This window comes from Neomonachus schauinslandi, chromosome 4, assembly GCF_002201575.2.
Source record: "Neomonachus schauinslandi chromosome 4, ASM220157v2, whole genome shotgun sequence".
In the NCBI taxonomy this organism is placed as follows: domain Eukaryota; kingdom Metazoa; phylum Chordata; class Mammalia; order Carnivora; family Phocidae; genus Neomonachus; species Neomonachus schauinslandi.
In genome coordinates, this window is record NC_058406.1 from 60,535,084 (window position 1) to 60,562,814 (window position 27,731).

General features: G+C 38.3%; 1 protein-coding gene across 1 annotated transcript in view; it reads left to right on the forward strand.

Annotated features, from left to right (window-relative positions):
• Positions 1-27,731, forward strand: part of LOC110570142 (serine/threonine-protein kinase TNNI3K) — a 302,970-nt gene that overhangs the window by 199,451 nt on the left and 75,788 nt on the right. Inside the window, exons 18-21 of the mRNA XM_021678116.1 lie at positions 9,963-10,015; positions 10,341-10,393; positions 14,451-14,583; positions 27,621-27,730. Coding sequence (XP_021533791.1) covers positions 9,963-10,015; positions 10,341-10,393; positions 14,451-14,583; positions 27,621-27,730 — 349 coding nt within the window. The remainder of the gene's footprint in view (positions 1-9,962; positions 10,016-10,340; positions 10,394-14,450; positions 14,584-27,620; position 27,731) is intronic.

The following is a 27,731-nucleotide window of genomic DNA, read 5'->3' on the forward strand; positions in this document are numbered from 1 at the left end:
TGCTTGTTGATTCTAGGACACTAATTCGTAGAAACCTCACAATCAATAGCATGAGTGTGTGTCTTTCAATTTATTCAGTCACTATCACTCTTCCACTTGCATTTCATGGTGTTGAGCAAATAATAAGTGAAGAGTATGGTGTTTTCTTCACCTTACTCTCAATAAATGGGTTTAACCACAATACAAATCTTATAATCCACCTCTTCAATCCCACTGGCAATGGGACAAATCCAATAGCTTTAGAGGTAAGCCTTCAAATACACGTCTACTGACAGACTGAAGTTTGTTTTAGAAAAAGTCAAGGTTCTACAATCCTTTGCATTCATTGGAGTGTTCTGTTTCCATGGTTTCCGAGAGTTCACTGAAATTAGGCTTTCAGTGTTTAGAAGTTAATGATATGGGGCTTTGGTAAACTCCTTCTCTCTTACCTATATTATGTTCAAGATCTGTATATCGCTATTCCTGAATGAGTTTGGGGGTCTATTTTGCTGTCAGTGTGGGTTTTCCCCGACATGCCTTTTCTTAAGAACCAATGGTAGATACAAGCTATCTTAAATCAGTATGTATGAAGCCAAGTAGGGTTGCTTTCTGGCAGCATGAAAAATAAAATTACAGTTTTCATTTTTAGTGAAGAACTAGCTTCACAGGGACTAACAGGGAAACCTAGGCTTGGGATTCTCTGGCCCTTGTCAAGGAGGCGTGCCCTGAGGAAATAAAATTCAAAAAAAATACAGTTCCAGTGGCCTCACTTTCCTGGCAGAAACAACAACAAAATCTTCTGATTATGGCAGGAGCCCTGGAACAGTTTATGTTGGTCCCAAAGGTACAAAGATGTCCAGAATATTAGGTGGAGGCTTTATTAGGCTATGAAGCAAAGAAAGTACCTGATTTCCTATGTAACCCTACAATTGTTAACCAGGTTTCTGTGTGCAGCCGAAATTGTGAGGGGCCTTGAGGTGGTTGCCGAGGGTCCAATCACCACACAACATACATAATAAGGAAATATCAACAAATATCTCTGAACCTAAATGTTGTCTCCATTGCCTGAGGCTCAAACCCAGGCTCCCCAGCAGTCACCCCTTATGAAGATACTGAGTTTTTTTATTTGTTTTTGTTCTGTATGATGTAAGAAGCAGAGATAGAAAGATAAAATCAGAGGAAGAAAAATGTCAAAAAAAAAAGAGAGAGAGAGAGAGAGCATGCGAGAATACATCTGTGACTGCAAGGAGATGATCTACATGACTTGGAAGTATTTTTTTAGGAAAGGGCACAAAGCTCCAAAGCGAGGAGAGGTGAGCTGTACTGCATTTCAAGGATCTAGGAAGCACCTTACATTATACTTGAAACAAACTGGAAGCAGATGAGGGTACGGGGATTACACATTGAGAGGTACAGAGCCACATTTAGTTTGGTAGTGGTGAAGGTTGAGAAAGGGTTTTTAAGGGGAGCTTAATAGAAAAGAACAGTGTAGTTGCCTCTGCTGAAAGTCAAGAAGGTGGTAACTCCCCAGAGGGAGGTCTGGAGCAGAAAGAGAGTTCTGGGCCATCAAGTAGTACCACCAGCAAAATGTGGCAGCCAGCAGATCCGGGACTCCTCAGCATCAGGTCTGAATGATTGCTTGTCAGGCAGATGTGTTTGTAAACTAATGACTTTCACAGTGTGATGAGATTCAAAATGAAGCCTAATTGCTTCCACTGATTTAACCCTTGGAATGCTTCCAGGCATGCCGATAGCCATGTGTCTTTAATCATGTAAGTTAATCACCTTCAGGCATTTATCAGAAAACAGTGGCTTATAGCAAGTCTGGGGAGCATTGCTGTTGCGTTATTCGGTTTACACTTCTGAGGCTGTCATCTCTTCAAATAAGGACACTGAGAGGTTGGCCATGGTGCCCTTAAACTAGTGTTTGTTAGTAGCAACTGACACAAACAATTACATGGCTCTATAATTCAGAAAAAAATGAATTAATATTTATGTGATTTTTTTAAGTGACTTAAAAAAAAGTCTTAATGGTAGCAGAGTGAGAGTAGCAAGTCACCTTGAACCTTCTAAGGCCATCATGAACTTCAGTCTGGCTCTGGAAGAAAGTCAGAATTGGAAAATGGTCTAATAATCAGGCCAGTCTGATTAATAGTGACAATTAGTATTGGACTATAGTGCATAACCAACTGATTATGAATCATTTGAGCACTTTAGGTAAATTTTCAATATAGGCAATTAAAATGAAAAGACTCATGATGCTTACATAATGACTTCATTAAATTAACTCAGTTCTGAGGTTGGAGTAAAAAAAAAAAATGTCATAAAGAAAAAGAACCAGCAGAATTTAACTTCCAGGGCTCCTGGGTGGCTCAGTTGGTTAAGCGACTGCCTTCGGCTCAGGTCATGATCCTGGAGTCCCGGGATCGAGTCCCACGTCAGGCTCCCTGCTCAGCGGGGAGTCTGCCTCTCTCTCTGACCCTCCCCCCTCTCATGCTCTCTCTATCTCATTCTCTCTCTCAAATAAATAAATAAAATCTTTAAAAAAAAAGAATTTAGGGCGCCTGGGTGGCTCAGTTGGTTAAGCGACTGCCTTCAGCTCAGGTCATGATCCTGGAGTCCCGGGATCGAGTCCCACATCGGGCTCCCTGCTCAGCAGGGGGTCTGCTTCTCCCTCTGCCCTCTTCCCTCTCGTGCTCTCTGTCTCTCATTCTCTCTCTCTCAAATAAATAAATAAAATCTTTAAAAAAAAAAAAGAATTTAACTTCCATTCACTTTTGTTTAAAAGAAAATTGGAGAAAATACTTAAAAGATATAAATACACACACACATACACACAAACACACACCCACCACATTGAAAACAGCTTATTCATTTCTGAAGGTGAACTGTGTTACTATGGAAGAAAGAACTGAAGGTCAGAGCATGGATTGTGTTCACATTGGATGAAGTAAATTTTGCCTTCAGTTATATTTTGTATTCTGCTAAGTGCATGCATTGTTAAGGTTAAAAGAACTTTATTGTGGAGTCATCTGTAAGGGACAGACATTTCAAAGAGATAAGTAGTCAGTTCTGTTACGTAAACAATTGACCCAAATCATTTGCTTCATGATAAAAGACAAAGCTGGAGGCAACTCCAAACACTGTGGCATCAAAGCGGTCAGGAGAACAAAGATTCCTTTAGGTGAAATGCAGTCATTCAGTCAAAGCAGCAATAGTTTTTTTTTTTTTTTTTTTTGGTTCTGTATATTTGAAAGTTTTATTTTATTATTTTTTTTATTCTTATGTTAATCCCCATACATTACATCATTAGTTTTAGATGTAGTGTTCCATGATTCACTGTTTGTGCATAACACCCAGTGCTCCATGCAGAATGTGCCCTCCTCAATACCCACCACCAGGCTAACCCATCCTCCCACTCCCCTCCCCTCTAGAACCCTCAGTTTGTTTTTCAGAGCAGCAATAGTTTTATAGAATTAGACAATGGGAATGGAAGAAGAGACTCTCTAGGGCTAAGAGTGAGTTGAAATACTCCATAGTGAAGTCAGTTTCTCCTGTGGGTTTTGATTCAGAAAGTCACATTGCTTCCAAGACTCATCACTTGATACCTACCAAGTACATGGCTTTATCATTTACAAAGGGCATTGTTTGTAAGTTGTACAAACACTCTGTAAGCTAGGTCCCCCATGTATTAATAACAACCAATACCTATTTAGCAGTTCAGAATTTACAAAATTCCGTGTATGATCTCTTTTTTTTTAAGATTGTATTTATTTATTTGAGGGAGAGAGTGAGCGAGAGAGAGAAGGAGCTGGGGGGAGGGAGAAGCAGACTCCCCGCTGAGCAGGGTGCCCAACATGCAGCTCCATCCCAGACTCCGGGATCATGACCTGAGCAGAAGGCAGACGTGTAACCGACTGAACCAACCAGGCGCCCCTCCGTGTATGATCTCTTAACGTTCTTCATTCCTCTCAAAAGTTTTAAAGATGAGAAAGGAAGATTCAAAAAGTTAAAATTATTATTTGTCCCAATTCATGGGACTACCAATAGCAAAAAACAGGTATTCTGACTCCAGGTCCTTTTCCTACACACTACCTTCTCTTTATTTCTTAAGACCTTCTCTTCTATTTTAATGATCTTTTCCAGAATTAATTCTCACAGTCACTATATTCTTCTCTAGGTCTCTGACAGTAAAAGCCACTTTACATTCTAGCTTATGTATGATAATGTCTCTTCCTGTCAGTTTGCATTTCATTCCCAATCAGATTGTCATCTCTTTGAAAGCAGGCACTGTGGTTTCTACCTCAGAATGAGGCCTTCACAGCAGGAAGGGTAAACCTGTGCAGATAACCACGTTGGTGACTGCCATTCCAGCATACCATTTCTCCTGTAATGCATGATAACCAAAGACAGCAATAAAGCCCTTTGAGCTACTGATGCTGCAAGGTTGACTTGGCACACTCATCAGCTAAGCTACTTGCTTTGGAGCTTGAGCCTCACTCAACACAACTAAATTACAAGTCTGCAAACAGTGCGGACTATTAGAATCACACTCATTTACATGAAAACAAAATGTTAAATCCAGAAATGCCAAAAATTACTGTAAGAATGAAGGGCTTGTTGATGTTTATCTCTCGAACTTTCTTGTATGGCTACCAAACCTACTGCTATCTGGAGAGCATTCCTCAGCAGCATGTCACCCTTAAAGATGTTTCCACACAGCAAGTGTGTGTGTGTGTGTGTGTGTGTGCACTGCTTATGTGTACATATGTGTATATTACAACATCTGTTCACCATTGCCCTCCTTCCTTTCTCTGTAACCTATCTCTTCTCATCTCCTGCCCCTTATTTCTCAATACCTTCCCCCCAGATGGTAGGACTTGTGCTAAAGTGCTAGTTCAATCAATTACTGACAGGTTTGTTCATCTATCAAATTCAAATCCAAAGGGCCTGACTCACAGGGCTATTTCTACCAAATGTTATGTGCATGAAGATGCTCTGTAAAGCGTCATGTGTAACAGAAAACTGCCTCCCCACCCCAGAATTTTATATAAAAGCAAACAGATAAAAATGAACCTCCTGGGTGGTCTCCTAAGGAAGAAGAAGTCTTAGAATTCCCATCACCTTGTTTCCGTTCACTCTTTTGATCCTGATGACATTCTTTGTGTTCCTAGCTGGATTCCCAGGTCAGATTGCAAGTTTCCTGTTGGCAGGGACTGTGCTTCGTTCATCTACGTGTGACCTATTAACCACACTCTAGAAGGGAAGAAGGTTAGTGTTTGCCTGATGTGTCTTTGTGGATCAGAGGTGTATTAGATTTATTTCCATGTAGCTTGTTGACTTCATTCTCATTACCTTATAGTCATACATTGAACACAGAACTTTTTAGCACTAGCTGGCTGGTCTTCCTTCACTCGAGCAGACTTTCTGGAATTTCTGTCTAGACATCAAGCTGGAAGAGTCCTGGCTCCTCAGGGCCTATCTGGATGATGTGGAAGTCAGCTTCTCCTAAAAAAGGCAAATTTTGGAGCCTGAGAATTGAATGCTGTCTCCACCTCTTACTAGCTGTGATACTGGCCATCTTATGCAACCACTGTGATCCTCAGTTATCCATCCATAGGGTGCATAGGCTAATACCAACCATATAGTGGATCCATGAGGAATGGAAAAATCAGTGCTTGCCCAAACGAGGCTCTCATCCAGTATTTATTCCCTTTTTTCTTGACTGCTACCCTCGCTGTTACTGCCCCGCAGTTTTCACTACTCTCATTCCTCTCAAAACTTGCCATTCAGAAAAAATCTCAGTAATAAACTCTTGAAGTTATCACTAATAATAATTGTACCACTTCTGCTGTCTTAACTGACTTCAGCTCTAAGCTCATCCCCTTCCCTAGGTATCCTCAACCCCGATGCTGATGACTCTCTGACCCACCACAAGGGCCACCACAAAGCCTTAGTGCTGTCACTGATTAGCACAGATTTTCTCAGCTTCACCCTGCCTATCTCTATTTATTTAACTCCAGATAGGAGCTATCACTCAGCACTAACTAAAAAATGAATGGCTGAATCTTAGAGGTAGTTCTAAAAATTAGTTTCCATTGTTACTGAGTGGTTAGAGAAGGAGTGGACAAATCCAAAAGACTATCTTGAATTAAATAGAAAATTTCATTTTGTTCCAGCACTTCCTGAAGTTCTGCAGTACTATTTTCATAGCATCCTTTTTGACATTTGGTTCCATTTGCTGCTATGAACTCAGATTGCCTTGTGTTCCTAAATTGTCACTTCATCCTTTGTTTCGTGTAATTTGCTATTGTTTGTTAAGAACACAAGAGTTCATGTTCATTTTTTTTTAAGATTTTATTTAGTTATTTGAGAGAGAGAATGAGAGAGAGAGCATGAGAGGGGGGAGGGTCAGAGGGAGAAGCAGACTCCCCGCTGAGCAGGGAGCCTGGTGCGGGACTCAATCCTGGGACTCCAGGATCATGACCTGAGCGGAAGGCAGTCGCTTAACCAACTGAGCCACCCAGGCATCCGAGTTCATGTTCATTTTAATTTGATAAAAATAATAGTTTTTTGTCTGGTGAGTCCAATCTTGCCAAGCACAACATTGACTTTAAAGTTTCTTAGCGTCCCACTTCAGCCACTACCCTTTTCATAAAAATGCATAGGATTTGGGATGCCTGGGTGGCTCAGTCAGTTAAGCCTCTGGGTCCTGGGATCGAGCCCGGCAGCAGGTTCCTTGCTCAGTGGGGAGCCTGCTTCTCCCTCTGCCTGTCGTTCCCCCTTCTTGTGCTCTCTCTCTGTCTCTCTCTCTCTGACAAATAAAATCTTTAAAAAAAGCATAGGATTTTTAGTAAGACAATCCCTTCTAATTGGGTATGTTATTGCCTTGTGCTTATGAAATCCACACTAGAAAACTTGAAGTGTGATGAAGGATGATCCTTGGCTTTCTGTTCCCTTTAGTCCTCTATATCTAAGCTATCCCAAGACCTAGACACTTTTTTTCAGATGTTTTGATGGATTAACCCTATCTTGTTTATTTTCCACTCTTTTTACTTTTGGCCTTCTGTACCCAGGGCCTAAAATTATTCTTGAATACTAATCTTTCTGCTTTCAGAGCATTGCCCCCTATGCATAAAAATGTGCTATCTCCATGCATCAGGCCTAGAATTCCCTTCCCAGCTTTCATCTTTCCTTGTAATAATCCAACACCATCTCCGCTCAGTTTTCCTCCATTATTCTGCAGCATGTACTCCAATTAGGAAGTATATTCTTCCTATAATTCCTGATAGAAACTATAGGCATCCCCAACTCTTGACCTTTCTAAGATCATCCCCCAACTTAGACTTCTTTTCTCCCTTCATCTTCTGCCCCATTTCCTCCTCACTACATCAGCTCACAAACTCTTTGCCTATCTTGTTCACCACTATATCCCAGTATATAGAAAATTTCTTGGTATATGACCAGCATTCAGCCAATTTGTATTTATAGACTTACAGACTTTCCCTCAAGTCCCACTTCAAAAATAATTTCCTTTTTTAACCTATACTATTTTCTTTGAAGTCTTACATAACCCACATTCATCTTTATTTTTATCAGCTGATTTTAAGTTCCCTGAAGATGAAATTCATAACTTGCCTCACTCTGCATCTCTCAGAGTATCTTGATAATGTGAGGAAAGTAAATATCATGCTTGGGGGAAAGGGTCCATAACCTAACACAATAATAATTCATAAAATGCATTTCTCACCTACTGTTTTCCAGTCCCTGATCTAAGATCTGAGAGAATGGCCTTCATGAACTAGAGTCTATGTCTTCACTGTTACTAGTTACCTATGTAATCTCCATTGATACATGAAGTTCTGTGAGCTTTGGACTCCTCTAGGTACTAAGAGGGTTATACTAAGTTAGTTCTAATGTCTCTTCCAATTGTAGGATTCTGTGAATTCTAAATATTTACCAGTAGATTGATGAGTGGTATTCAAAAAGTACTCATGACTGTCTATTTTCTATTTCTTTCATTTGTTCAACAAATGTTTATTGAATGCTTCTATGTAATGCATGTGCTAAAAACACCAGAGGTACAGCAATGAACATAATCCATGCATCCTGAGATATCCTGCTTCTCATACCGTGATGTACTGGGTGGCCCAGTGACCAAATTCTCTTAAATTTCTTTGATAAAAGGGTAAAATTTTGCTAAACCCTCCACCCCAACTCCAGCTAGCTGGTATAACATCATTCTTAATAATATAAAATATTTACTTTGGAAGAAATTTTCTGAATATTCCATATAGATGTAACTTATCTGAGGGCTTCTCAAGATCCATGATTTTAAGCTATTGCTTGGATGACTACTATTATGGAAAAAGTGAAGGTTTAACTAGTAGTTCTGGGAGCCTTTCCCTATATTGAACTAGAGCAGCAGCTCCATTTACAAATCTGTTTTACATGTTGAGATTATACTCCTAAAAATATATTTTTTTTAATAACCACTGTTCTAGGTAACTAATTGGAATTAAATAAAATAACAGATAGGATGCTATACATATAAATGTATGATGATTAGGGAATCCATGCTCAGTATGTGTTTTAATGATACCTCTAAAATGTAACACCCATTATCCCTTGATAGACCAAGGGATTGTGGTATTGAAACTCCCATAAATCCTTCAAAGAATCTAGTGGTACAAAATTAGATGCATTTTTCTTGTTGTACTTGAACTTCCAGAGAGCTCCTGATGCTATCAAGTTCTTTATCATGACAGTCATCTCATCACATGTAGCAACTGATAAATTTGTAGTTAAAGAGAGGATTTGGGGATTTTGTTTTGACATCCTTGATTACTTCTACACTGGGTTTTTCCAAGCACAGTGACTTTAAACATAGTCTAGATTTTTGGTAGTTGAAAAGAGGATTAAGTCTGTATTACAGAAATAAAATTCACTAATGATACTACGGAAGTTCAAAAATAACTTTCTTATAAAGCTCCAGTCAGCAACAAAAAGCATTTATGTAAAGGATTCAATATCTTATTCAGGACTTATTCAGGACTAGAAAATAATAGTGTTTTCCTTATATTGATCACGAAGCAAAACAATTAAGGATAGAGCCAATAAAATAAATATAGTATAGCCTATGGACACTAAAAGAAATCCAGTGGAGGATCTCCTAATACTGAAATGACTCATTTACAAGCCAAATGTGAAATGAGCATGAAGAAAGGCATTCAGTAAGAAGCACTCAAAGACAATCTTGGATCATGATATGCTTGTCCGTAAGATATCCCACAACTCATTTCACCAACATGTGGGAGGAGCGACCTCTTTTGGGGCTTTCCCAGTCTTGATTTACTTTTTGAAAAGGAAGGACATTGTTAATCTAGCTTGAATTATGGTTTGGAAAGATTTTGATGACCTTTATACCTTTTCTTCCCTAAGAACTTAAAAAGTGGTTTTGCCAGTGTCAGTCTTAAAAACACTCTTCTTCCTGGAACTGTAGCTAGAAGATATTGGCCAAGACATTTTCCACAAAGGGTCCTTTTACTGTGTTCATGTCGGGCTCTGACTTGAACTGTCCTTATGCCTAGGGTTCCAGCAAGCTGGTTCCCTTGCTCTGACTCTCATATGCTCAGAGATGCCTTTGACCCTGTCTGTTACAATTGTATTAGCAACTGAACCTCAAGGATTTGAAAAACTGATCTTCAGCTAATGGGACTTTTTGACAAGTTTAGAAGATCTACCCAAAGTTGAATACTTTGTGTACTTTGAAAGTTAGATATAAAATGATTTTGTAAATATTCCTTTTGAATTAGCAAAATTAAGAAAATCAGACTCACTAACCTAAGATCTCTGGTCATCTTTTGCAGCTTCTTTATCCTCTGGGTAAACAAATATCATCCTCTTCCTTAAGGCACTGGATTCAGTAATAGTAAAGTTTACTCAAAGTTGTTTTTTGTTTTGTTTTGTTTTGTTTTTTATAGTCACAATATTCTTCTCTGTGAGGATGGGCATGCTGTGGTGGCAGATTTTGGAGGTGAGATTTCCATGAATAATACCCCAAATGACATCAGTCTCTTTCTTCATTCCTAGTTGGTCCCTAATATTGTATGACAAATCTGAAAATGGATTTCATACTTACAGCTATACTTTTCTAAGTCATTCAAATTTCAGTGACCCTGAATCTTGAAAGTATATCATTTATTTTCAGTTTTTCATCTTTGATATTCCCAGCTAAAAGAAAGGAAGTGAGCATTTAAATAAGATAGAGGTTTCTTGGGGTTTCAAAATTTTAGCTGTGATTTTGACCTTATTTTTAAAGATATTTCCTTTGACATGAATTCGTTTTCTCCCTCCCTCAGAATCAAGATTTCTACAGTCTCTGGACGAAGACAACATGACAAAACAACCTGGGGTTTGCTGCTGCTTGTGTTCCCTATAATTATGAAACAATTAAAATGTGTAAACTCAGCATGAGGCGAAGTGAGATGAGAGTAGCTTTAACTGGAAGCATTGTAATTGTCCCAGGGGCAGGATACTGTGTTATGTTTTTATTTGCAGTAAGCTCTCAAAAGAACTCTTTCAAGGCTCTACCAGAAAAATAGATTAGATATATATTTGGAAAAGGCAATGGGCAAAATGATACAGAATTTGTTTCAAATATAACTAAAAAAAGTACATGGCAGGCATGGTTAATTGGCTTTCGGTTTTAGATCTTCTTAATAAGTAGTGGAGCGAACATTTAATCGATAACTAACTATAGAATTTGTAGTTAACCAGCATCAATTAACAACTTTTTTTCTACTTTAGCATTATAAGGCAATATATCACATAACCAAGCACCAATGTTTAAGTAAAAGAGAAGTTATAACGTCTGAAGCAAGAATAATTGTACTCAAAATGTCTGCTATTAAATTCATTACCTGCTCTCTCCTTTGCTCCCCCCACTCCCCCAAAAAGTAACTTCTCTTTCTAGACTACCTGTGTTACTTAATTACCCAAGTTTGAGGTAATTTTCCATTCCTTCCTTCCCTGCTTCCACTGACTTTACTCACTTTTTCTGTTTGCATGCTTGTTTTAAGTTCAACCCAACCTCTCATTTTCCACTTCAGTTCAGGTCTTCATCATCTCTTTTCTGAACTGGAAGTAGGATTCTAACTCCAGTATTCTCTTCCAGTTCATTCTTTGCAGCGTCAGCCAAGTATTGGGTTCTGACAATTCACCTCCTCCTGTAAACCATCAAAGATACCCACTACCCAGGGAGCCTGGGTGGCTCAGTCTGTTAAGCATCCGACTCCTGATTTCAGCTCAGTTCCTGATCTCAGGGTCCCGGAATCGAGCCCCATGTCGTGCTCCGTGCTCAGTGGGGAGTCTGCTTAGATACCTTCTCTCCTCTTCCTCTGCGCCTCCCCACATGCACATGCATGCTCTCTCTCTCTTTCTCTCCCTCTCACACACACATAAATATATCAAAAAAAAAAAAAAGATATCCACTACTGACAGGCCAAAATCCAAATTCATTGCCTGGCAGCCTCCTGTCCTCCCCAGTCTGGCTCAGGACCCCTCGGTGACCTCTTCTCCCACAGCAACTTCTCTCAAGTCCCCTGTAGCCCAGCACACAAGCCTCCTGGTCATTCCCCAAACATGCCATTCACTTTCATGTCCCTGTGACCCTGCTGGTGTGGTTTTCTCTGCCTGGATAGCCCTCTACTCCACCTCACCTAAAAGGGGTCTCCTCACCTTGCAAGATCCATTTTAAGTGCCTTTCCTTCCATATGTGCCCCCTGCTGCCTCCTCCCCATGCACTTTTCTGTCTGGGCTTCCGTGCATTTTGCACTGCTAATTTAAACTCTTATTCATTCAGTCTACAAACATTTATGGAGGGCCTGCCATGTATCAGGCATTGTGCAAAGGGCCAGGAATGCAACATGTGAAGAAAAGCTTAGTCCTTAATCTCAAGGAGTTCATTTTCCAATGGGGAAAACATGGCAATAAGCAGATAGATTGAAAGCAGTGTGGAAATTCAGTGGTAAATAAGGTGTGACAAAGCATCATGGGAGCACAGGTGGGATGAATGGGCGTAAATTAGGTGGAGGGAAAACAGAAAGGAGTGGCCGGTAGAATGAACAACAGTGTGAGCCAAGTCACAGGGGAGAATGAGAAATATCAGACTTCCTAAGGGAACTTCAAATAGGTTGGCATTGTTGGCATGCACTGTGTGAGGAAGAGAGAGTGAAAGATGCATTAGAGCAGAAGGCAGGAACCACATCATGGACCATGTTGTATTGTAAGCAGGATTATTCATGCTGGTTTCCCCAGTTAGATTTCACTCATCCATCCAACAAATATTTATGGACTACTTACTAGACGCCAGACATTCTTCTAGGAACTGGGGATATTACAGTGAATAAATTAATTTTCTTATTCCTATGGAGCTAATATTCTTCTAGAAGGAGTTAGACACTGAACAAATTAACAAAATATATATTGGTGGTTGTAAGTGTTATGAAGAAAAAACAAAGCACAGCATATGAATGGAGAGTAGTAGTGGTGCCATTTAGATAGCGCAAGAGGGAAAGATAACATCTGATGAGAGACCTGACCAGGAGTCATCCATGTAGGGAGAAGAGAAATACAGAGGGAATGGTAAGTGCAAAGGCCCTGAGGCAGGAAAATTCTCTGTGTATTTAAGGACAGAATGACTGGAGTAGAGTGTGCAAGAGGAGAATGGTAAGATATGAGGTAAGGGAGGTAGGAAGAATGAGTCCTCTTTTTGACAGGACACACAGACCTGGAACATAGAGATAGCTAAATCAGTGGTTCTCAATCCTGGCTGCATATTGGAATCACTTCAGAAACTTTTTTAAAAAGTATGCCACTTGAATCTAACCCCCAGAAATTCTGATTTCATTGGCCTGGGGTTGATCTTGGGTACCTGTATCTATTAAGTTTCCCCAGGTGACTCTACATCCAGACTGTCTAGATAAACTTTTGTTGAAAGAAATTGAATTGAATGTCACCAACAGCAAGTAATTTTTTTATTCTAGCAGTGTAGTCTTTAAGCACAGCACTACTCTAGATTTATTTTGAAGGCTATTTTGTTTCTTACTAGTTATGTGGCCTTGTGTAAGTTGGCTAATTACTCTATTACTCCCCTGTGGAAAAATGGGCACATCGTATGCCTACTTCCACTTACGCAATGTTGGGACACAATGCATAATCTGCTACATAAGTGGAGACTATTTGGAATGTGAAAGCTCATGTGGAAGAATTGCATATAAGCACCATAATCAGAATAGAGATATTCTTGGAATGCTGTAATTATGCATGATTTCAAAATAAGATAGACACTTCAAAAGAATTATCAGCAGCCAGCTCTGCATAGAATTTCAGGAAGAGCAATAAAAGAATACTGGTTTCCTTCAGTGGAAATACAAAGAAAGAAGGTGTTTGGTGAAGTTCATTGATAAGGTTATGGATCCATGGGATTTTAGAGCTGGAAGGGCCTGCCTCCTCTGTTTGCCCTTGAGGAATCTGAGGTCCAGGAAGCATATGAGATTTCTCCAGATCTGCCCAAACAGGCAATGGTAGAGCTAGAACTGCAATTTCCATCTCCTGACTCAAAACCTAGTGCTCTTTCCCCTAAATCACAAATAAATCAAAATTATGCATTTACATCCCAGAATGGAAACTTATATTTAAAACCAAAAAATACATAACTGCAAGTGAAAAGAATGTAAATAATGCCATCAAAACATGAATATAAAACTTTGTACAGAGAAGATTATAACATTTTATAGACTTTGTTCCTGGAATATTTATTGCCCAAACCGCATTCAGAAATAACACAACTGGGCAAACAAAGGAGATGTGACAGACGTGATCCTGCCAGTAAGATATCTGCTTCATAGGAATATTCTGGGCACTCCCCTACGGTCCTTTCTCTTCTCAGTCATGAAGGCACTATTTAGGGGTCTGATTTAGTGACTTCCTAAATTACAACCTGAAGATCTAAAGGAGGGAAGGTGCCTCCCACAGTGTGTGATTCACCCCCAGGGAGGCATAGAGCTCTTGGGTGAATCGTGATTGGCTATTCAGAAGCTTCTATGGCTTCTAGGGGTAAGATGCTTAGAAGTAAACCGAAAATGCTGCTGCTGTGACCATCACTTTATAAGATGCAGGGTTACTTGATGATTAATATTGTTGCAATATTTTGGGAAGAATTATGAATCTCATGATCTTCCAATGATTTAAAAAATGCCCTTTGTAAAAATGAGCAACAATAGTAAACCTGCTATGTATGTATAAACACACCATTTTATTGCACAGTATAGGGCAATCGATGTTGTTTTATGTATATATCTTTTGAGAACAATGCGAGAACACTTAAATCCTTACTAAGAAAAACACTGTTCTACAATGGAATAACTAAACACTTGGTAAATGACTTGTGGATGTTTCTGGACATGCAGAACCTCCGCTGGATGGCTCCTGAGGTGTTCACGCAGTGCACACGCTACACCATCAAAGCTGACGTCTTCAGCTATGCTCTGTGTCTGTGGGAACTTCTCACTGGTGAAATTCCATTCGCTCATCTCAAGCCAGGTAAGACATCCGGCGAAGTCTCTGTTTTCCAGAGTTCTGTGCATTTTCATGACTTCAAGAAACACTTTTTTTCCAAAAATTATTACTCTTGGTGGGTTGGCAAGGTGAGAATTAAGTAAACAATTTCAATTTGGGTTTTTTTGTTTTGTTTTAAAAGATTTTATTTATTTATTTGAGAGAGAGAGGTAATGAGAGAGGAAGGGCACAGCAGTGGGGAGAGGGATAAGCAGGCTCCCCACTGAGCCGGGAGCCTGAGGCAGGATTCGATCCCGGGACCCCAAGACCATGACCTGAATGAAAGGCAGCTGTTTAACCAACTGAGCCACCCAGGCGCCCCTCAGTTTCTTTTAAAGCATGTGCCAAATCCAGAAAACTTAATGATCTGTGTGATTTTGAGACACAGGCACACACAAGCATTAGGTATATTTTATTAAAGTTTAAGGCTTTGATTTATCTGTGGTTAATAAAACAACAAATGACTACGGTCACATGGCAGGTGGGTGCAAATAACGTGGACATTGTAATACTTATTTTTTGAGATTAGATTCTAGATGCTCCTTTTTAGTGTGTATATAAGGGTGAGCTGAAAGTAGCAACACAAAAATAACCTATCAGGACTGTTTTCTGCTTGTCTCACATTATAGAAGAGAACTGCTTTTCCTGATAATTTTGTATTACATAAATGGATACCTTCCAAAAATGGGGCTTTGTGAGTGAGCCTAATTTTTGGTGATAATATACATTATACTCTGTGTTCATGTAGACTGTAGAGATATGGAATCTAATCACATGAAAAATATACACATACTTGAAGTTTAAGGTAAATTTTATTTGCATCTGTCTCTTCATTTTATTTGAGTTGCTTTTATGTCTTGTCATTCTATTTACTTACTTGTATTCACCATTAGACTGGAAATTTGCCCCCAGCAATCACTCATCTGATTTATGTCATTATAGGTTTGCCTTTTCCAGAATGTCCTATAAATGGAACCATGTTGTTGATTTTCAGTAATTCATTCTTTTTTTGTTCCTGAGTAATATTCCATTTTGTGGATGTATCTCAATTTAATTATACATTCATGAGTTGATGATTATTTGAATTATTCTCACTTTGGGACTACTATGAATAAGACAGTTAAGACCATTCAGTTCTTTGTGTGGATGGTTTTATTACTGTTGAATAAATATGTAAGAGATGACTACTAGATCTTATGATAAGAGTTTTTCTAAGGTGTTTTTACCATTATGGATTCCCACCAGCAATGGATTAGAATTCCAGTTGCTAAACATCCTTGCCGGGACTTTTTTGTTGCCTGTTTTAAATAAAATATTAGCCATTTAAGTAGGTATGTAATGGTATATCATTGTAGTATTATTTTATATTTCTCTAACAACTAATGATGTTGATAATCTTTTCACATGTTTATGTGTGTTCATACCTCTTTCTTTGGTGAAGTGTTTGTTCAGATTGCCTTATTATTTACTTGTAAGAGTTCTTAGATTCTAGGTAGAAGTCTTTCATCTGCTATGCATTTTGAAAGTATTTTTCTCTAGCCTGTGGCTTGCCTTTTCATAGTCTTAGCAATGTCTTGAAAGAAGTTTTTAAATTCAATGAAGTCTATCTTATCAAACTTTTAAATCACATTTTTTGGTATCCTTCCTAAAATATGGTTGCATCAATAGGCTACAAAAATTTCCTCCTATGTTTTCTTTTAGAACTCTCAGAGGTTTAGGTTTTATATTTGTAAAATCTATTTGTGTTCTCTTTTTTTAATGGCACAGGTATGAGTTTTTGTTATTCTTTTGTTAATTTATTTGTTTTTTGGGCACCTGGGTGGCTCAGTCAGTTAAGCATCTGCCTTCAGCTCAGGTCATGATCCCATGATCCCGTGATCCCAGGGTCCCAGGATCAATGGGGAGCCTGCTTCTCCCTCTCTGTCTGCGGTTCCCCCTGCTTGTGCTCCCTCTCTCTCTCTCCTTCCCTTTCTCATATAAATAAAATCTTCTAAAAAATTCTTCATAAAAAATTTGTTTTTTAATGTGGATGTTTAATTTTCCAGCATGATTTGTTGAAAAAACTTTCCTTTCTCCATTCAATTATTTTGGTACTATTGTCAAAAATCAATTGACCATATATCTGTATTTATTTTTGGGCTCTGTTCCATTGATATATGTCTACCCTTACACTAATACCGTATTATATTGAAAGGTTACAGTTAAATCTTGAAATCAGGTTATATGAATCCTCCAACTATGTTCTTCTTTATAAAAATTGCTTTGGCTCTTCTAGGCTTTTTGCTTTTCTATATAAATTTTAGACTCAGCTTGTTTATTTCTACCAAAAAAAAAAAAAAAACCACCCCACTGGAATTTTGGGTAGATTACATTGAGTTTATAGATCAATTTGGGAAGAATTGACAACTTAAGCATACTGAATCTTCCAATCAGTCCACATGGTATAGCTCTCCCTTCAGTTATGTCTTCTTTAATTTCTGTCATCAGTGTGTTTGTAGTTTTTAGCATACAAACCTTGCACATTTTTTTACACTTATCTCTATGCATTTTGTGTTTGATACTATTATACATGTTATTTTTTAAAATTTCAATGTCCAATGGTTCTTTGCTAGAAGAGAGATATAGTTAATTTTTTTATTATGTTATGTTAATCACCATATATAGTTAATTTTTAAATACCAACCTGGTACTCTACAAATTTGCTAAATGTACTTATCCATCCAAGTAGCTTTTATCTACATTCTTCGAGATTTTCCACATAGATGATTTTGTGGTCTGTAAATAAAGAAAACTTTCTTTCTTTTCAATCTGTATGTCTTTTTATATCTTTTTCTTGCCCTCTTGCACAAGCAAAGACTGTGATGAACAACAATGAACAAAAAACAGAAGGGATGAGATCTAAAGCTCAAATCTATGTCCTTCTCCAAATTTCACCCACCACTATGCTAGTCAAAGCCACCATCTTTATCACTGTAACTATTGCAATAGCCATTTGACTTCTTTCCCTTCATTCTGTCCCACTTCCTCTCCACTCCTCTGAGAGCTACTGGAATGGTATTTTAAAAACATAAAACCAATTATGCCACTATTGCTTAAAATCATCCAATGGCTTCCCATGTTCTTAGGATCAAATCTCAAAGTTATTAACATGCCCTGCACAACTCTATGTGTCTCTGTATCTTCGACCTTGCTCAGATCATTTCACGTCTTGTGCTCCAGCCCCTGGAGCCGTCTTTTGCTTCCTTCAGTGTGTCCCATTTCTTCTGGCCCTTTTACAAACTTTTCCTCTGGAAATGCAGTTGGTGAATGACATGGTAGTTGTGACTGAACTTAGTAAACTGAAAACTCTCTGCAACTGTAAGATGAGAGATGAGGGTGAAGTGTAACACAAGGTCAAGACCTCCTAGGATGCTGCACTTGTATGGCACTCATTCTCCAGAAAGCCCATATAAAAACTCCAGTCATCCTTGACTCTTCTCTTTACTTCTTTTGCTCATTCCTCCTGTCCTTCCTTTCTTGTTGTTCTCACTCATTTCCTTATTTTCTGTCCTACTTTCTAAATATCTCCTGAATCTTTCCACTTCTCTCCCTCTGCACTGTATCTTAAATGGTGTCATTATCTCCAGGTTTTCTTATCATCTTCTTTTCACCAGTTGCCATACTATAGCTAGGTTTAGCTTTCTAAAAACTGAAGTTAGATCATCTGGCCTCCTTTATTTAAAATCTCCAATGCTTTCCCTTTGCTCTTAAGATAAAAACAAAATTTCTTGAAACAATCTACAAAGCCTCACACTTACATTCCTACTTTCCTGCCCAGGTCTGCCTCTTGCCACTTGCAGTCTTTCATCTATGTTCCAGCCCAGGGCCCTATTTCTTTTCCCCAACATGACTTGCTTCCTCTCTCTTCCCTGTCTTTGCATACATTAGTGTCTTTGAAACATTCTTGCTCACTTTCTGTCATACGAACCCTAATTAATTTTTAGATCTTAGCTTAAATATCATTTCTTCCCACAACATCTTCCTTAATTCTCTAATATTGGGTTAATGCAGTCTCCTCCATGCCCCACATCATCATTTATTATAGTATTTATCATATTTTACTCATACAGTTTTGGAATTTTCTCTTCTCCATTATCCTTTGCTAATTATACGGTGAATATTTCAAAGAGATAAAGATCCCTTCTGTCATGAACCCCCCCAGAAATATTTACCCTTAACAGTTAAAATCTTGCCTAAGAATAACTTGATTCCAATATCCCAGATATTAGAATTTATAGTACTTTATTGGAAGGAGAGTTTGTTTGTGATAGATATTGAATTTTTTAAAGTTGGACAGTGACCATGCATCAAGAAATGAGACTGTTTATATCATTGCAGTGGTTAGGCAATCTAGCATATGTTCAGCAATAAATTATGTGAAGCATCAGATTCAATATAAGCTACATATTAGCCATTTACAAAGAGGAACAAATCCATGACTACAATGTATGACAGCAATATCAATTATAGTAGTAGCAACATTACACATGGCTCATCCTTCTGGATTTAGGAGTACCCTATCTCCTGGGAGAAATAAAAAAGTGGAACACAAATATTGGTATTGACTCTTATGCAAGTGATGGGTATGCATTGAGAAGAACTTGAAGTTAGAGTCTCTTTTGCATAGGACATGTTCAAATTAACCTTATAATCTCAGGCTTAGAAAGAACCAAAAAGCCATCACATCCAGCATCCTATGGGTCACCCGAGATCTAATGCCCAAAGGGCCAGAGGAAATAGGCAAATGCTCAGTACAGGACAGGAAATCACATGCTCTGACTCAAAGGGACAGCTGCTACCCAGCTTCAGCCAAACAGTGCCATGCAGGAATGTAGAGATCACTGCCCACTGTTACCATATAAAATAATTTCTGTGTGTTTGTGTTAGAAATCTAAAGGCTTAGGGCACCTGGGTGGCTCATTCAGTTAAGCCTCTGACTCTTGATTTCGGTCATGATCTCAGGGTCGTGAGATCGAGCCCCATGTTGGGCTCTGTACTGGGTCTAGAGCCTGCTTAAGATTCTCTCTCTCCCCCTCTACCTCATGCGTCCATGCTCGCACTCTCTCTCTCTCTCTCTCTCTTTCTGTCTCTCTCAAGAGAAAGAAAGAAAGAGAGAGGAAGGAAGGAAGGAAACTAAAGGTTTTTACATGTTGTCAATTAATTCAATTTTTAAGAAAGCATCTTTCAGTTTAACACCATATGGGCTAAAGGGAATCAGCATGATGTGTAAGAACATGAGCCTTGTAACTGTATGTAACCTACTTAACCTAGCTATACTTCACTTTGTTTTTAAAATGGAGATAATAATAGGACCTACCTCAAAAGACTAGAATGGTAACTGGGAATTGGAAGCACTCAATAAATATTAGCTATTATTATTATCTTTAGGCTGTCATTGAATGCTCCTCTGGCTGGGAACTGTGCTAGAGTTAAAAGGAAAACAGAGAATAGGGCATTGCTCAGGCCCTCATAGTACAGAGCAGAAGTTAAGTACCAACTAGAGAGAAGCAGAGTGCTAAAGATGCTCCCTGGAGGAGTCTCCTGCCCAGACTGTGGAGAATGGGAAGATGGTATCAGAGAAGGAATATGAGAAGAGATGATACCTGAACTGCAAAAAGATGTAAACTAATTAAATAGAGAAATAGTGGGAGGTAGAGAAGGAGTCCTAACAGAAAGCAGTATGGGCAAGGTGCAGAGGCATGAGAGATCCACAAATAATTCGGTAGGGATGAATCAGAAAATACAAGGGAATCCATCACAAGACACATGCTGTAAATGTAAACCTAGAGCCAGGTGGTGAAGGGCCTGTGTGTTCACAGTGAAAGTCACTGCAGGAGTTTAAGCAGGGCAATAATTAAACGCTATTATTACTTTCAAAACTCCTTCTTGCTACAAAGCAAAGTCTAGATTGAAGAGGCTTGAAACCAAGGGCGAGGAGACCAGGTAATCTAGATAAGGATGTATAAAACCTTAACTAGGGTAGTGGCTTTAGAAGAGAAAGGAGAGGCCGGTTGTGGGAAATTTGAATGGGATTTGCCCATGGGTTGAGGTGGGAGCACAAGGGAGAGGGAGGAGTCAGGGTTAATTTCCAGGCTTCTGGCTGAGCCAAAAGGAGGATGATGGATCCAGGGAGAAAGCAGATTTGTGAGAGAAGTGACAAGATTAGGCAGAGAAGAAGCCAAGCAGAGAGAGAAGAACGAGGCAAGATGAAAAAGGAGCTGGTCTGACCTGGCAAACAAGAGCTGTACTGGATACATTTCAGCGAAAGAAACCAACACCTGCTTCCCAGATTTTATGTCCCTCCTGGGTCTGTCTCCTCTGATATATCATGAAAAACTAAAGAACAAATCTAGGATAAATTAATCCATCAATATGTATTTTATCCAATCCCATTCCCTTATAACCAGGTACGAAATTTTGTGGATCACTTTCAGATTATAGTTTGAGGCCAAAGAAGAAAGCCTCTTGTTTTCCTTTTGTCTTCCTATGTGATGCCAGCTGGTTCACAAGGAGACTCAACTCTGTGTCCTGGGATTCCTCAATGCCAAGCTGTATCTAAGTCTCGGATGTGGCAGCAAATTAAGAACATCTGCCAATTCACTCTAGCCAGATTTTGGTGAGACTTCATATTGAGGTTTTAACTCAGAGTTGCAAACTGTAATATAGGGGCCAAATATGGCTTGCAAATTTTTTTGTCTCACATATGATTGTAAAAAATAAGAATTTAAGTACATTTAAAGACACAGTTATATCACAGGATCCCATATTTGTAGCCATTTGTGTTTGCTACCCCTGTTTAAATATTAGATGATTATGTTCTTCTCCACATATGATTAGGATCCTAAAGCATCCTAAATAAAATAACCTTAAAAGGCGTAAGCACATTGATGATATGGACTATGCTTGGACAAGTAATAGGAAAATAGGAGCGGGTGAAAGTTCTGAAATCCTGTGTTTGCTGTGCTAATCTTTATCACTTTATCACTGAAAAGAGTAGAGCCAGCCAATCACTACACAGATCACTGGAAAGATCAAATCGGTCCAATGGATGGTGATATTTCTATGAACATAGCTGATATTAACATTCCAATACTTCATTACACTGACAAAGATTGCAATGAGAATAGACACTGGTGCAAATTAATCTATTCTTCTGACAGTCTGTAATGAGAATGGGATGTGGTTTAAAAAATTAAGCCATTCTTAGTGCAATCTCAAGATTGCAATCTCATGGTCTCTCTCAGATGCTATATGCTGTGGTGATACATCATTGAGAAGTGTCAGTTTAACCAAGAATGTGTCTCAGCTCTTGCTGGGAGAGTGGTCGGCATTCACTTTGTTTCACCACAGCCCAACCCATAAAAACAATGAGGTAGAATCAATTGTGTTTTTTAAAACACACATACACACAATCAAAACTTAAAGAAAAAAACAACAAATAAAAAACATTCTAGCAGTTTTATCTTAGTCAAAGCTTACAAGTAAAATACTGTACTTTATTGCTCTTTTTTTATACAGATGCCTAGATTTATTTTTATAAAACATAAGAGTGATAGTTTAATTTAGGAATTCAGAATCTAGTACCAGTTTATCCATAAGCAATATAGCTAATTAAATTCACCATGAAGAGCTGCATAGTCATCCTCTCCACAGTGGCCATATTACATTATGAGCTGGGGCTGGTGACAGATGAGATGGTTTGTAGCCTTGTAATTTGCAGTAACTCAATGCAATCTTTTACTTAGTATTCATACTCCCAAAAAAACTCAAAAGGAACTATGATTTCTGGTCTAAACAGAACAGAAAATATACAATGTTTTTGATATCTAGTTCTGTAGATTCAGACTAGAAGGGATCAGTGAAACCCTTAGCTCTGTAGATGATAATAATTACAGCAACAACAGCTAACAGTTATTGAGAACCAACAATGTGCCAGATGCTCTCTGTACACCATCTCCTTTAATTCTAACAATAACCTGTGGTTTAGGTTCTATTAGGATAAGATACATGCTCAATATCACATGCTAGTAAGAGGGACAGTCAAGACTTAAGTGCATGGCTCCTTGTCCCCAAAGCCCATGCTTATCACCATTACACAAAGTCCTCACTGCTTCATCTACATGTACAAAAATTAATACTCAGAGAGGCAAATTAGCTTAATCAGGATCTCTCATAGAGGTAAAAGCAAAGCCTCCTGGAAATTAGGCCCCCACATTTCCTTGTGAAGGGCATTTCTTGTTTTTCTTTTTTGTGTTTTTTTGTTTTGTTTTTTAGATTTTATTTATTTATTTGAGAGAGGGACATGAGAGAGAGCATGAGAGAGAGCAAGAGCACAAGCAGAGGGAGAAGGGTAGAGGGAGAAGCAGACTCCCTGTCAAGCGGGGAGCCCTAAGTGGGACTCCATCCCAGGACCCCAGGATCATGATCACAGCTGAAGGCAGATGCCCAACCAACTGAGCTACCCAGGCGCCCCGAGGGCATTTCTTAATAGTCATACTGTTTCAGTTTATAAAAGCTCCCTCCCCAAATGTTCTGAAAAAAAAGATGAGATTATGAACTAAATATGCCACAAGATCTCAATAATTTACCTAATTGTGTCATAATTTAATATTAAACTAAACATATTCATTCCATGGTGTTTCTTGTGCTCTGGTGTTTCTTGTGCTCTGTCCTAAAGACATAATAATGAGCAAGATATTAATTGGCATTAATCCATAATCCTTATTTATTTGTACAATAAATGCTTACTGAGTCCTCTATACCATGACCAAAATATGATCTCCAGTGAAATCATATTTTGAACTGTCTCATTTATTGATTCATTTGGTGCGTATCAGTTGGGTGCCTACTAACTTCCTGTCATTGTGCTAAGCACAGGAGATACAATGGTGAAAAGATACAGTTCCTGAGCTCAAGGAGCTTGTGATCTATTTACAGAGGCAAGCAAATAAATGGGAAATTAAGTATAATATAATGTATGTTATTGTACTATCAGGTGCTGTGGGAGTACATAAGAAGGGCATCCAGAGACGGTTCTTTAAGCTAAGACCTAAGGGACCTAGATGTAATGTAGGAAAAGAGGGTGTAAAAGAGCATTTAGGAAGAAAGGATCACCTTTCTGAATTTGTGATTGAACCATAAAAAGCAGTGAAAATCCAGTAATTCATCTCTTTAATGATTATTCATTCATTTACCAAATTTATGGAAAAGCCTAACACTTTATTTTTTTCTTAGTTTATCATCACTCACATGGAATGTTGGATACATTTGGTCACATGAATGAATGAATGAATGAATGAATGAATGCATGAAGGTTATCACATGTTGTACTGAATGCCTGTTGACGATCTCTAGTAATACCCTTTTTTTCTTGATAAAGTATTAATAAACAATAAAGAACTTGAATCCACAAATCAATACCATGGTTCTATAAACCCTTGAGGCTGACTAACAAAATCTTGTTTAAGTCTCATTCAGGATAATGAGAGTGGGTAAGAGCTATGCTCTAGAATTGTGCAGTCCACTATGGAAGCTACTAGACACACGAGGCTATTTAAATTTAAATTTATATGAACTGAAACTGAAGTAAAAATTCAGTTATTCAGTCACACCTTTTTAGTGCTTAATAGCCACATTTTAAGTGCTTAATAGGTGTATGCTACCATGTTGAACACTGCAGAAGATTTCCATCATTGTAAAAGGTTCTATTAGACAGTCCTACTCTAGAATCTTGATTACAAGTTTGGCTAAATCATTGATAATTATCACAGTGCTGAAGAAATTGTAGGTGCTCAATAAATAGTTATTGATATTTTTAAATTTAGCCTTATTCTCTTTTAATAGCAAAGTTTCATTTGTAAAAGCAGAAACCAATATGTACATAAATCATTTAACATATCTTATGTAGCAATCAAGGTAAAACACTTGATTAATGGGCTGACAGTCTCTTTCCTGAATCTGGAATACCAGAAAATTTCCCAGCTGTTGGTGTAGCATGGCCACTTAGGCAAGACTGACAAAGTACTCTCAAAGGTGACAAATCTCAATTCCATGACCCCTCATGTTGCATTGCCCACTTTCTGGCGGAGGTGCTAATGAGTAGTATCACTGCCAAGAGTGCACAAAGCAAAAGGGAGAAGGAGATGCCAAGGACTCGCAGAATCTACTTTGAATAATGAAGAATTAAGTATCGTTCATCTTAAACTGATTTTCCAGACACAGTGCCAAGAAGCAAACAAGTAACTTTATAGACTTGATATCAGAGTCTAAAAGGGTTTCAGAGGAGACATTTGGCACCTGCATCTGAGTTTAACTCACTTCCTGAATAGCCCCTCCCCACCCATTAGGATATGTATAATTAGTTTAAATGTGTTCACTACACTGGTTTATGTGCTTAAAGCTGCACCGGCTCAACAATATCCAAATAGTCATAAGGTGAGAAAGTAGAGTTTGAAGATCAATGATCATTAAGCATTCGTTAATCTGTTTGCTTATTTTTGACCTCATTCCAAAAAGAATTAAAAATCATCAAGAGCAGCCGATGGGAGAAATCTAACATACCTAGTTTTTTGTGACACAAGACACATTTTGTAAATCATGTTAAGTTTGCTAAGGATGTTTGGACCAGTCTTTTGTTTCTTTGTTTTCTTAGTGTCAGCAACTGTAACTGTAGCTGAAAGTGGCTAGATACGGTTGGCAAATGTGACAGTGCAAATATTCTGTAAATGGCATTGAAAACAAAAGCAGAAATGGAATTTCTGACTGCCCTCAACCTGGAAACATGGTGCATTTAGACTGCGGTTGCAAGGAAATATTAAAATACCAGGCCGGCAAAGTGAACTTAAAATTTTAAATACAAATAACCAATATTCAGGAAAATAGTAAGCCTCATTATTCATCAAAGAACAAAATTTAACCAACAAGAAATGAGCTGGTGTATTTACCTCTCAGATTAGCAAAATCTTTCATAAAATGAGAAAGCCTAATACTGGTGCAGATGTAATGAAAAGTCTCTCACACATTGGCGATTGAGAGTATAAATTAGTCCAACTCTTTAGAAAAACAGTTTATCGGTATGTATCAAAAGTCTTCAGTTATGCCCTTTGACATGTTAATCTCATCCCTCAAAATATCATAAACAGGGCACCTGGGTGGCTCAGTTGGTTAAGCGACCACCTTCAGCTCAGGTCAAGATCCCAGAGTCCTGGGATTGAGTCCCGCGTCGGGCTCCCCCTGCTCTGTGGGGAACCTGCTTCTCCCTCTCCCTCTGCCTGTTGCTCTCCCTGCTTGTACTCTCTCTCTCTCTCGGTCAAATAAATAAATAAAATCTTTAAAAAATATATCATAAACAGTTTGTGAAACTGGGAAAGTCATACTGAAGAAGATACACTTTGAAGTGTTTATGCCCAAATTTGAACAACCTAAAACTGAGGAATGATTAAGTAAGTCATACAGAATACAGAGTTATTAAAAATATGTTAACCTGAAGTTTTAATAACTTGGAAAAATGTTGATATTTAGGGGAAAAATATTACATAATCATATATTTGATTGGGCATGAGCTCAATGATAAAAAGAATATATAAGAAATACTCAAAATATTTAACAACTATCCTTTCTGAATAAGATTTTATTCTAATTACGTTTCTGAAATTCTACAGAAAACAGGTATAAATGTTACGTTTGTCAAAATTAGATAGTAATTCTGACTGATCCATAAAGCAAAATGTTGATTAAGTTATATTACATATAATTTCACTAAATTAGATGTATAAACAGGATTGAATTGGAGCAAACTTTAGTGGAAGAGAGGTAATAGTTATAGGTCGTATCAGAAAAGTTATTAAGGTACAGACAGATGTTGATGACATCACAACCTAGAAGACAGGAAGTCAACAACCTGGAACTTCAGCCTCCCACCGGTGCCGAGCAATTTTTCTGAGAAATAAAAAGAGCTTCAGGTGTTGTTTACAAAGTACTTTCAAAGTGAAGTGGTTGAAGAGAGTGTGGAATCTGGAACAAGAGGCTACACCAATTACTAATTATATTTAATTTTTTCACAAATTAAAAACTAGTTACATACACGCACACACAGAGAAATACCTACTTTGAATGATTGTTAGGAGGTTTGAAAAAGCTTATGTACTTATCTACCATGCTGCCTGATACAAAATATGTTCAGTAAAAGTAGCTATGAACTTGGTTTCCAAGAGAGTTACAGAAATCACTGGTTGTAGAACAGGAAAATATGCAACAGTCAGGAAGCTACAGCGAAGTCCCAAGAATCCCAACACTGTAATGGGGAGTTTGAGGTGAGCAATATTCAGAAATCCAAGCAGACGGGTAACACTAGGGAATTCAGTCAATGAGGGGTATTAGCTAAAATGATGGATTTGAAGTATCTAACAAAGTTTAGCAAATAATAACTACTTTATAAGTATTAAATCTTAAAATCCGAAAATTCTTATAACCAGTAATGATAATTTAAGCTTAAAAAATAATCTATTTTGTCCAAGTGATACGGGTGCTTTCTGAACTGCAAAGTTCAGTGGCTCCCCACGTCTTGCTAAGTACAATATAAGCTCTTTCTCCTGGGATTTATGACACTGTACAGTCTGGTCCGATTTGCCTTTCAGTCCTTACTTCCTATAACATCACGCATATACCCTATACTTCAGACACACACACCAAACTGCTTGCTATTTGTATGTTCTTTTGTATGCTTCTTTGATCCTGTTTATGTTCCCTCTGCTCACAATTTGTTGAATGAACAGCTGAATGAGTGGACAATTATAAAGACAAACTTATAGTATCAAATTATCCAACATTTTGTTTAAGCATTAAAAAAAACCAGCAGAGAGCTATCTTTGAGTCTCTGCTAATGTTGCACAGATTGATTTTTGATGACTTTTTGTTGTCTGTTCATATGTTTCTTGAAGCAAACATGTGGATTTCAGAACTGACATGATCAATTTGGTTCCTAGCGGCTGCTGCAGCCGACATGGCTTACCACCATATCAGACCTCCCATTGGCTATTCCGTCCCCAAGCCCATATCATCTCTGCTGATGCGAGGGTGGAATGCATGTCCTGAAG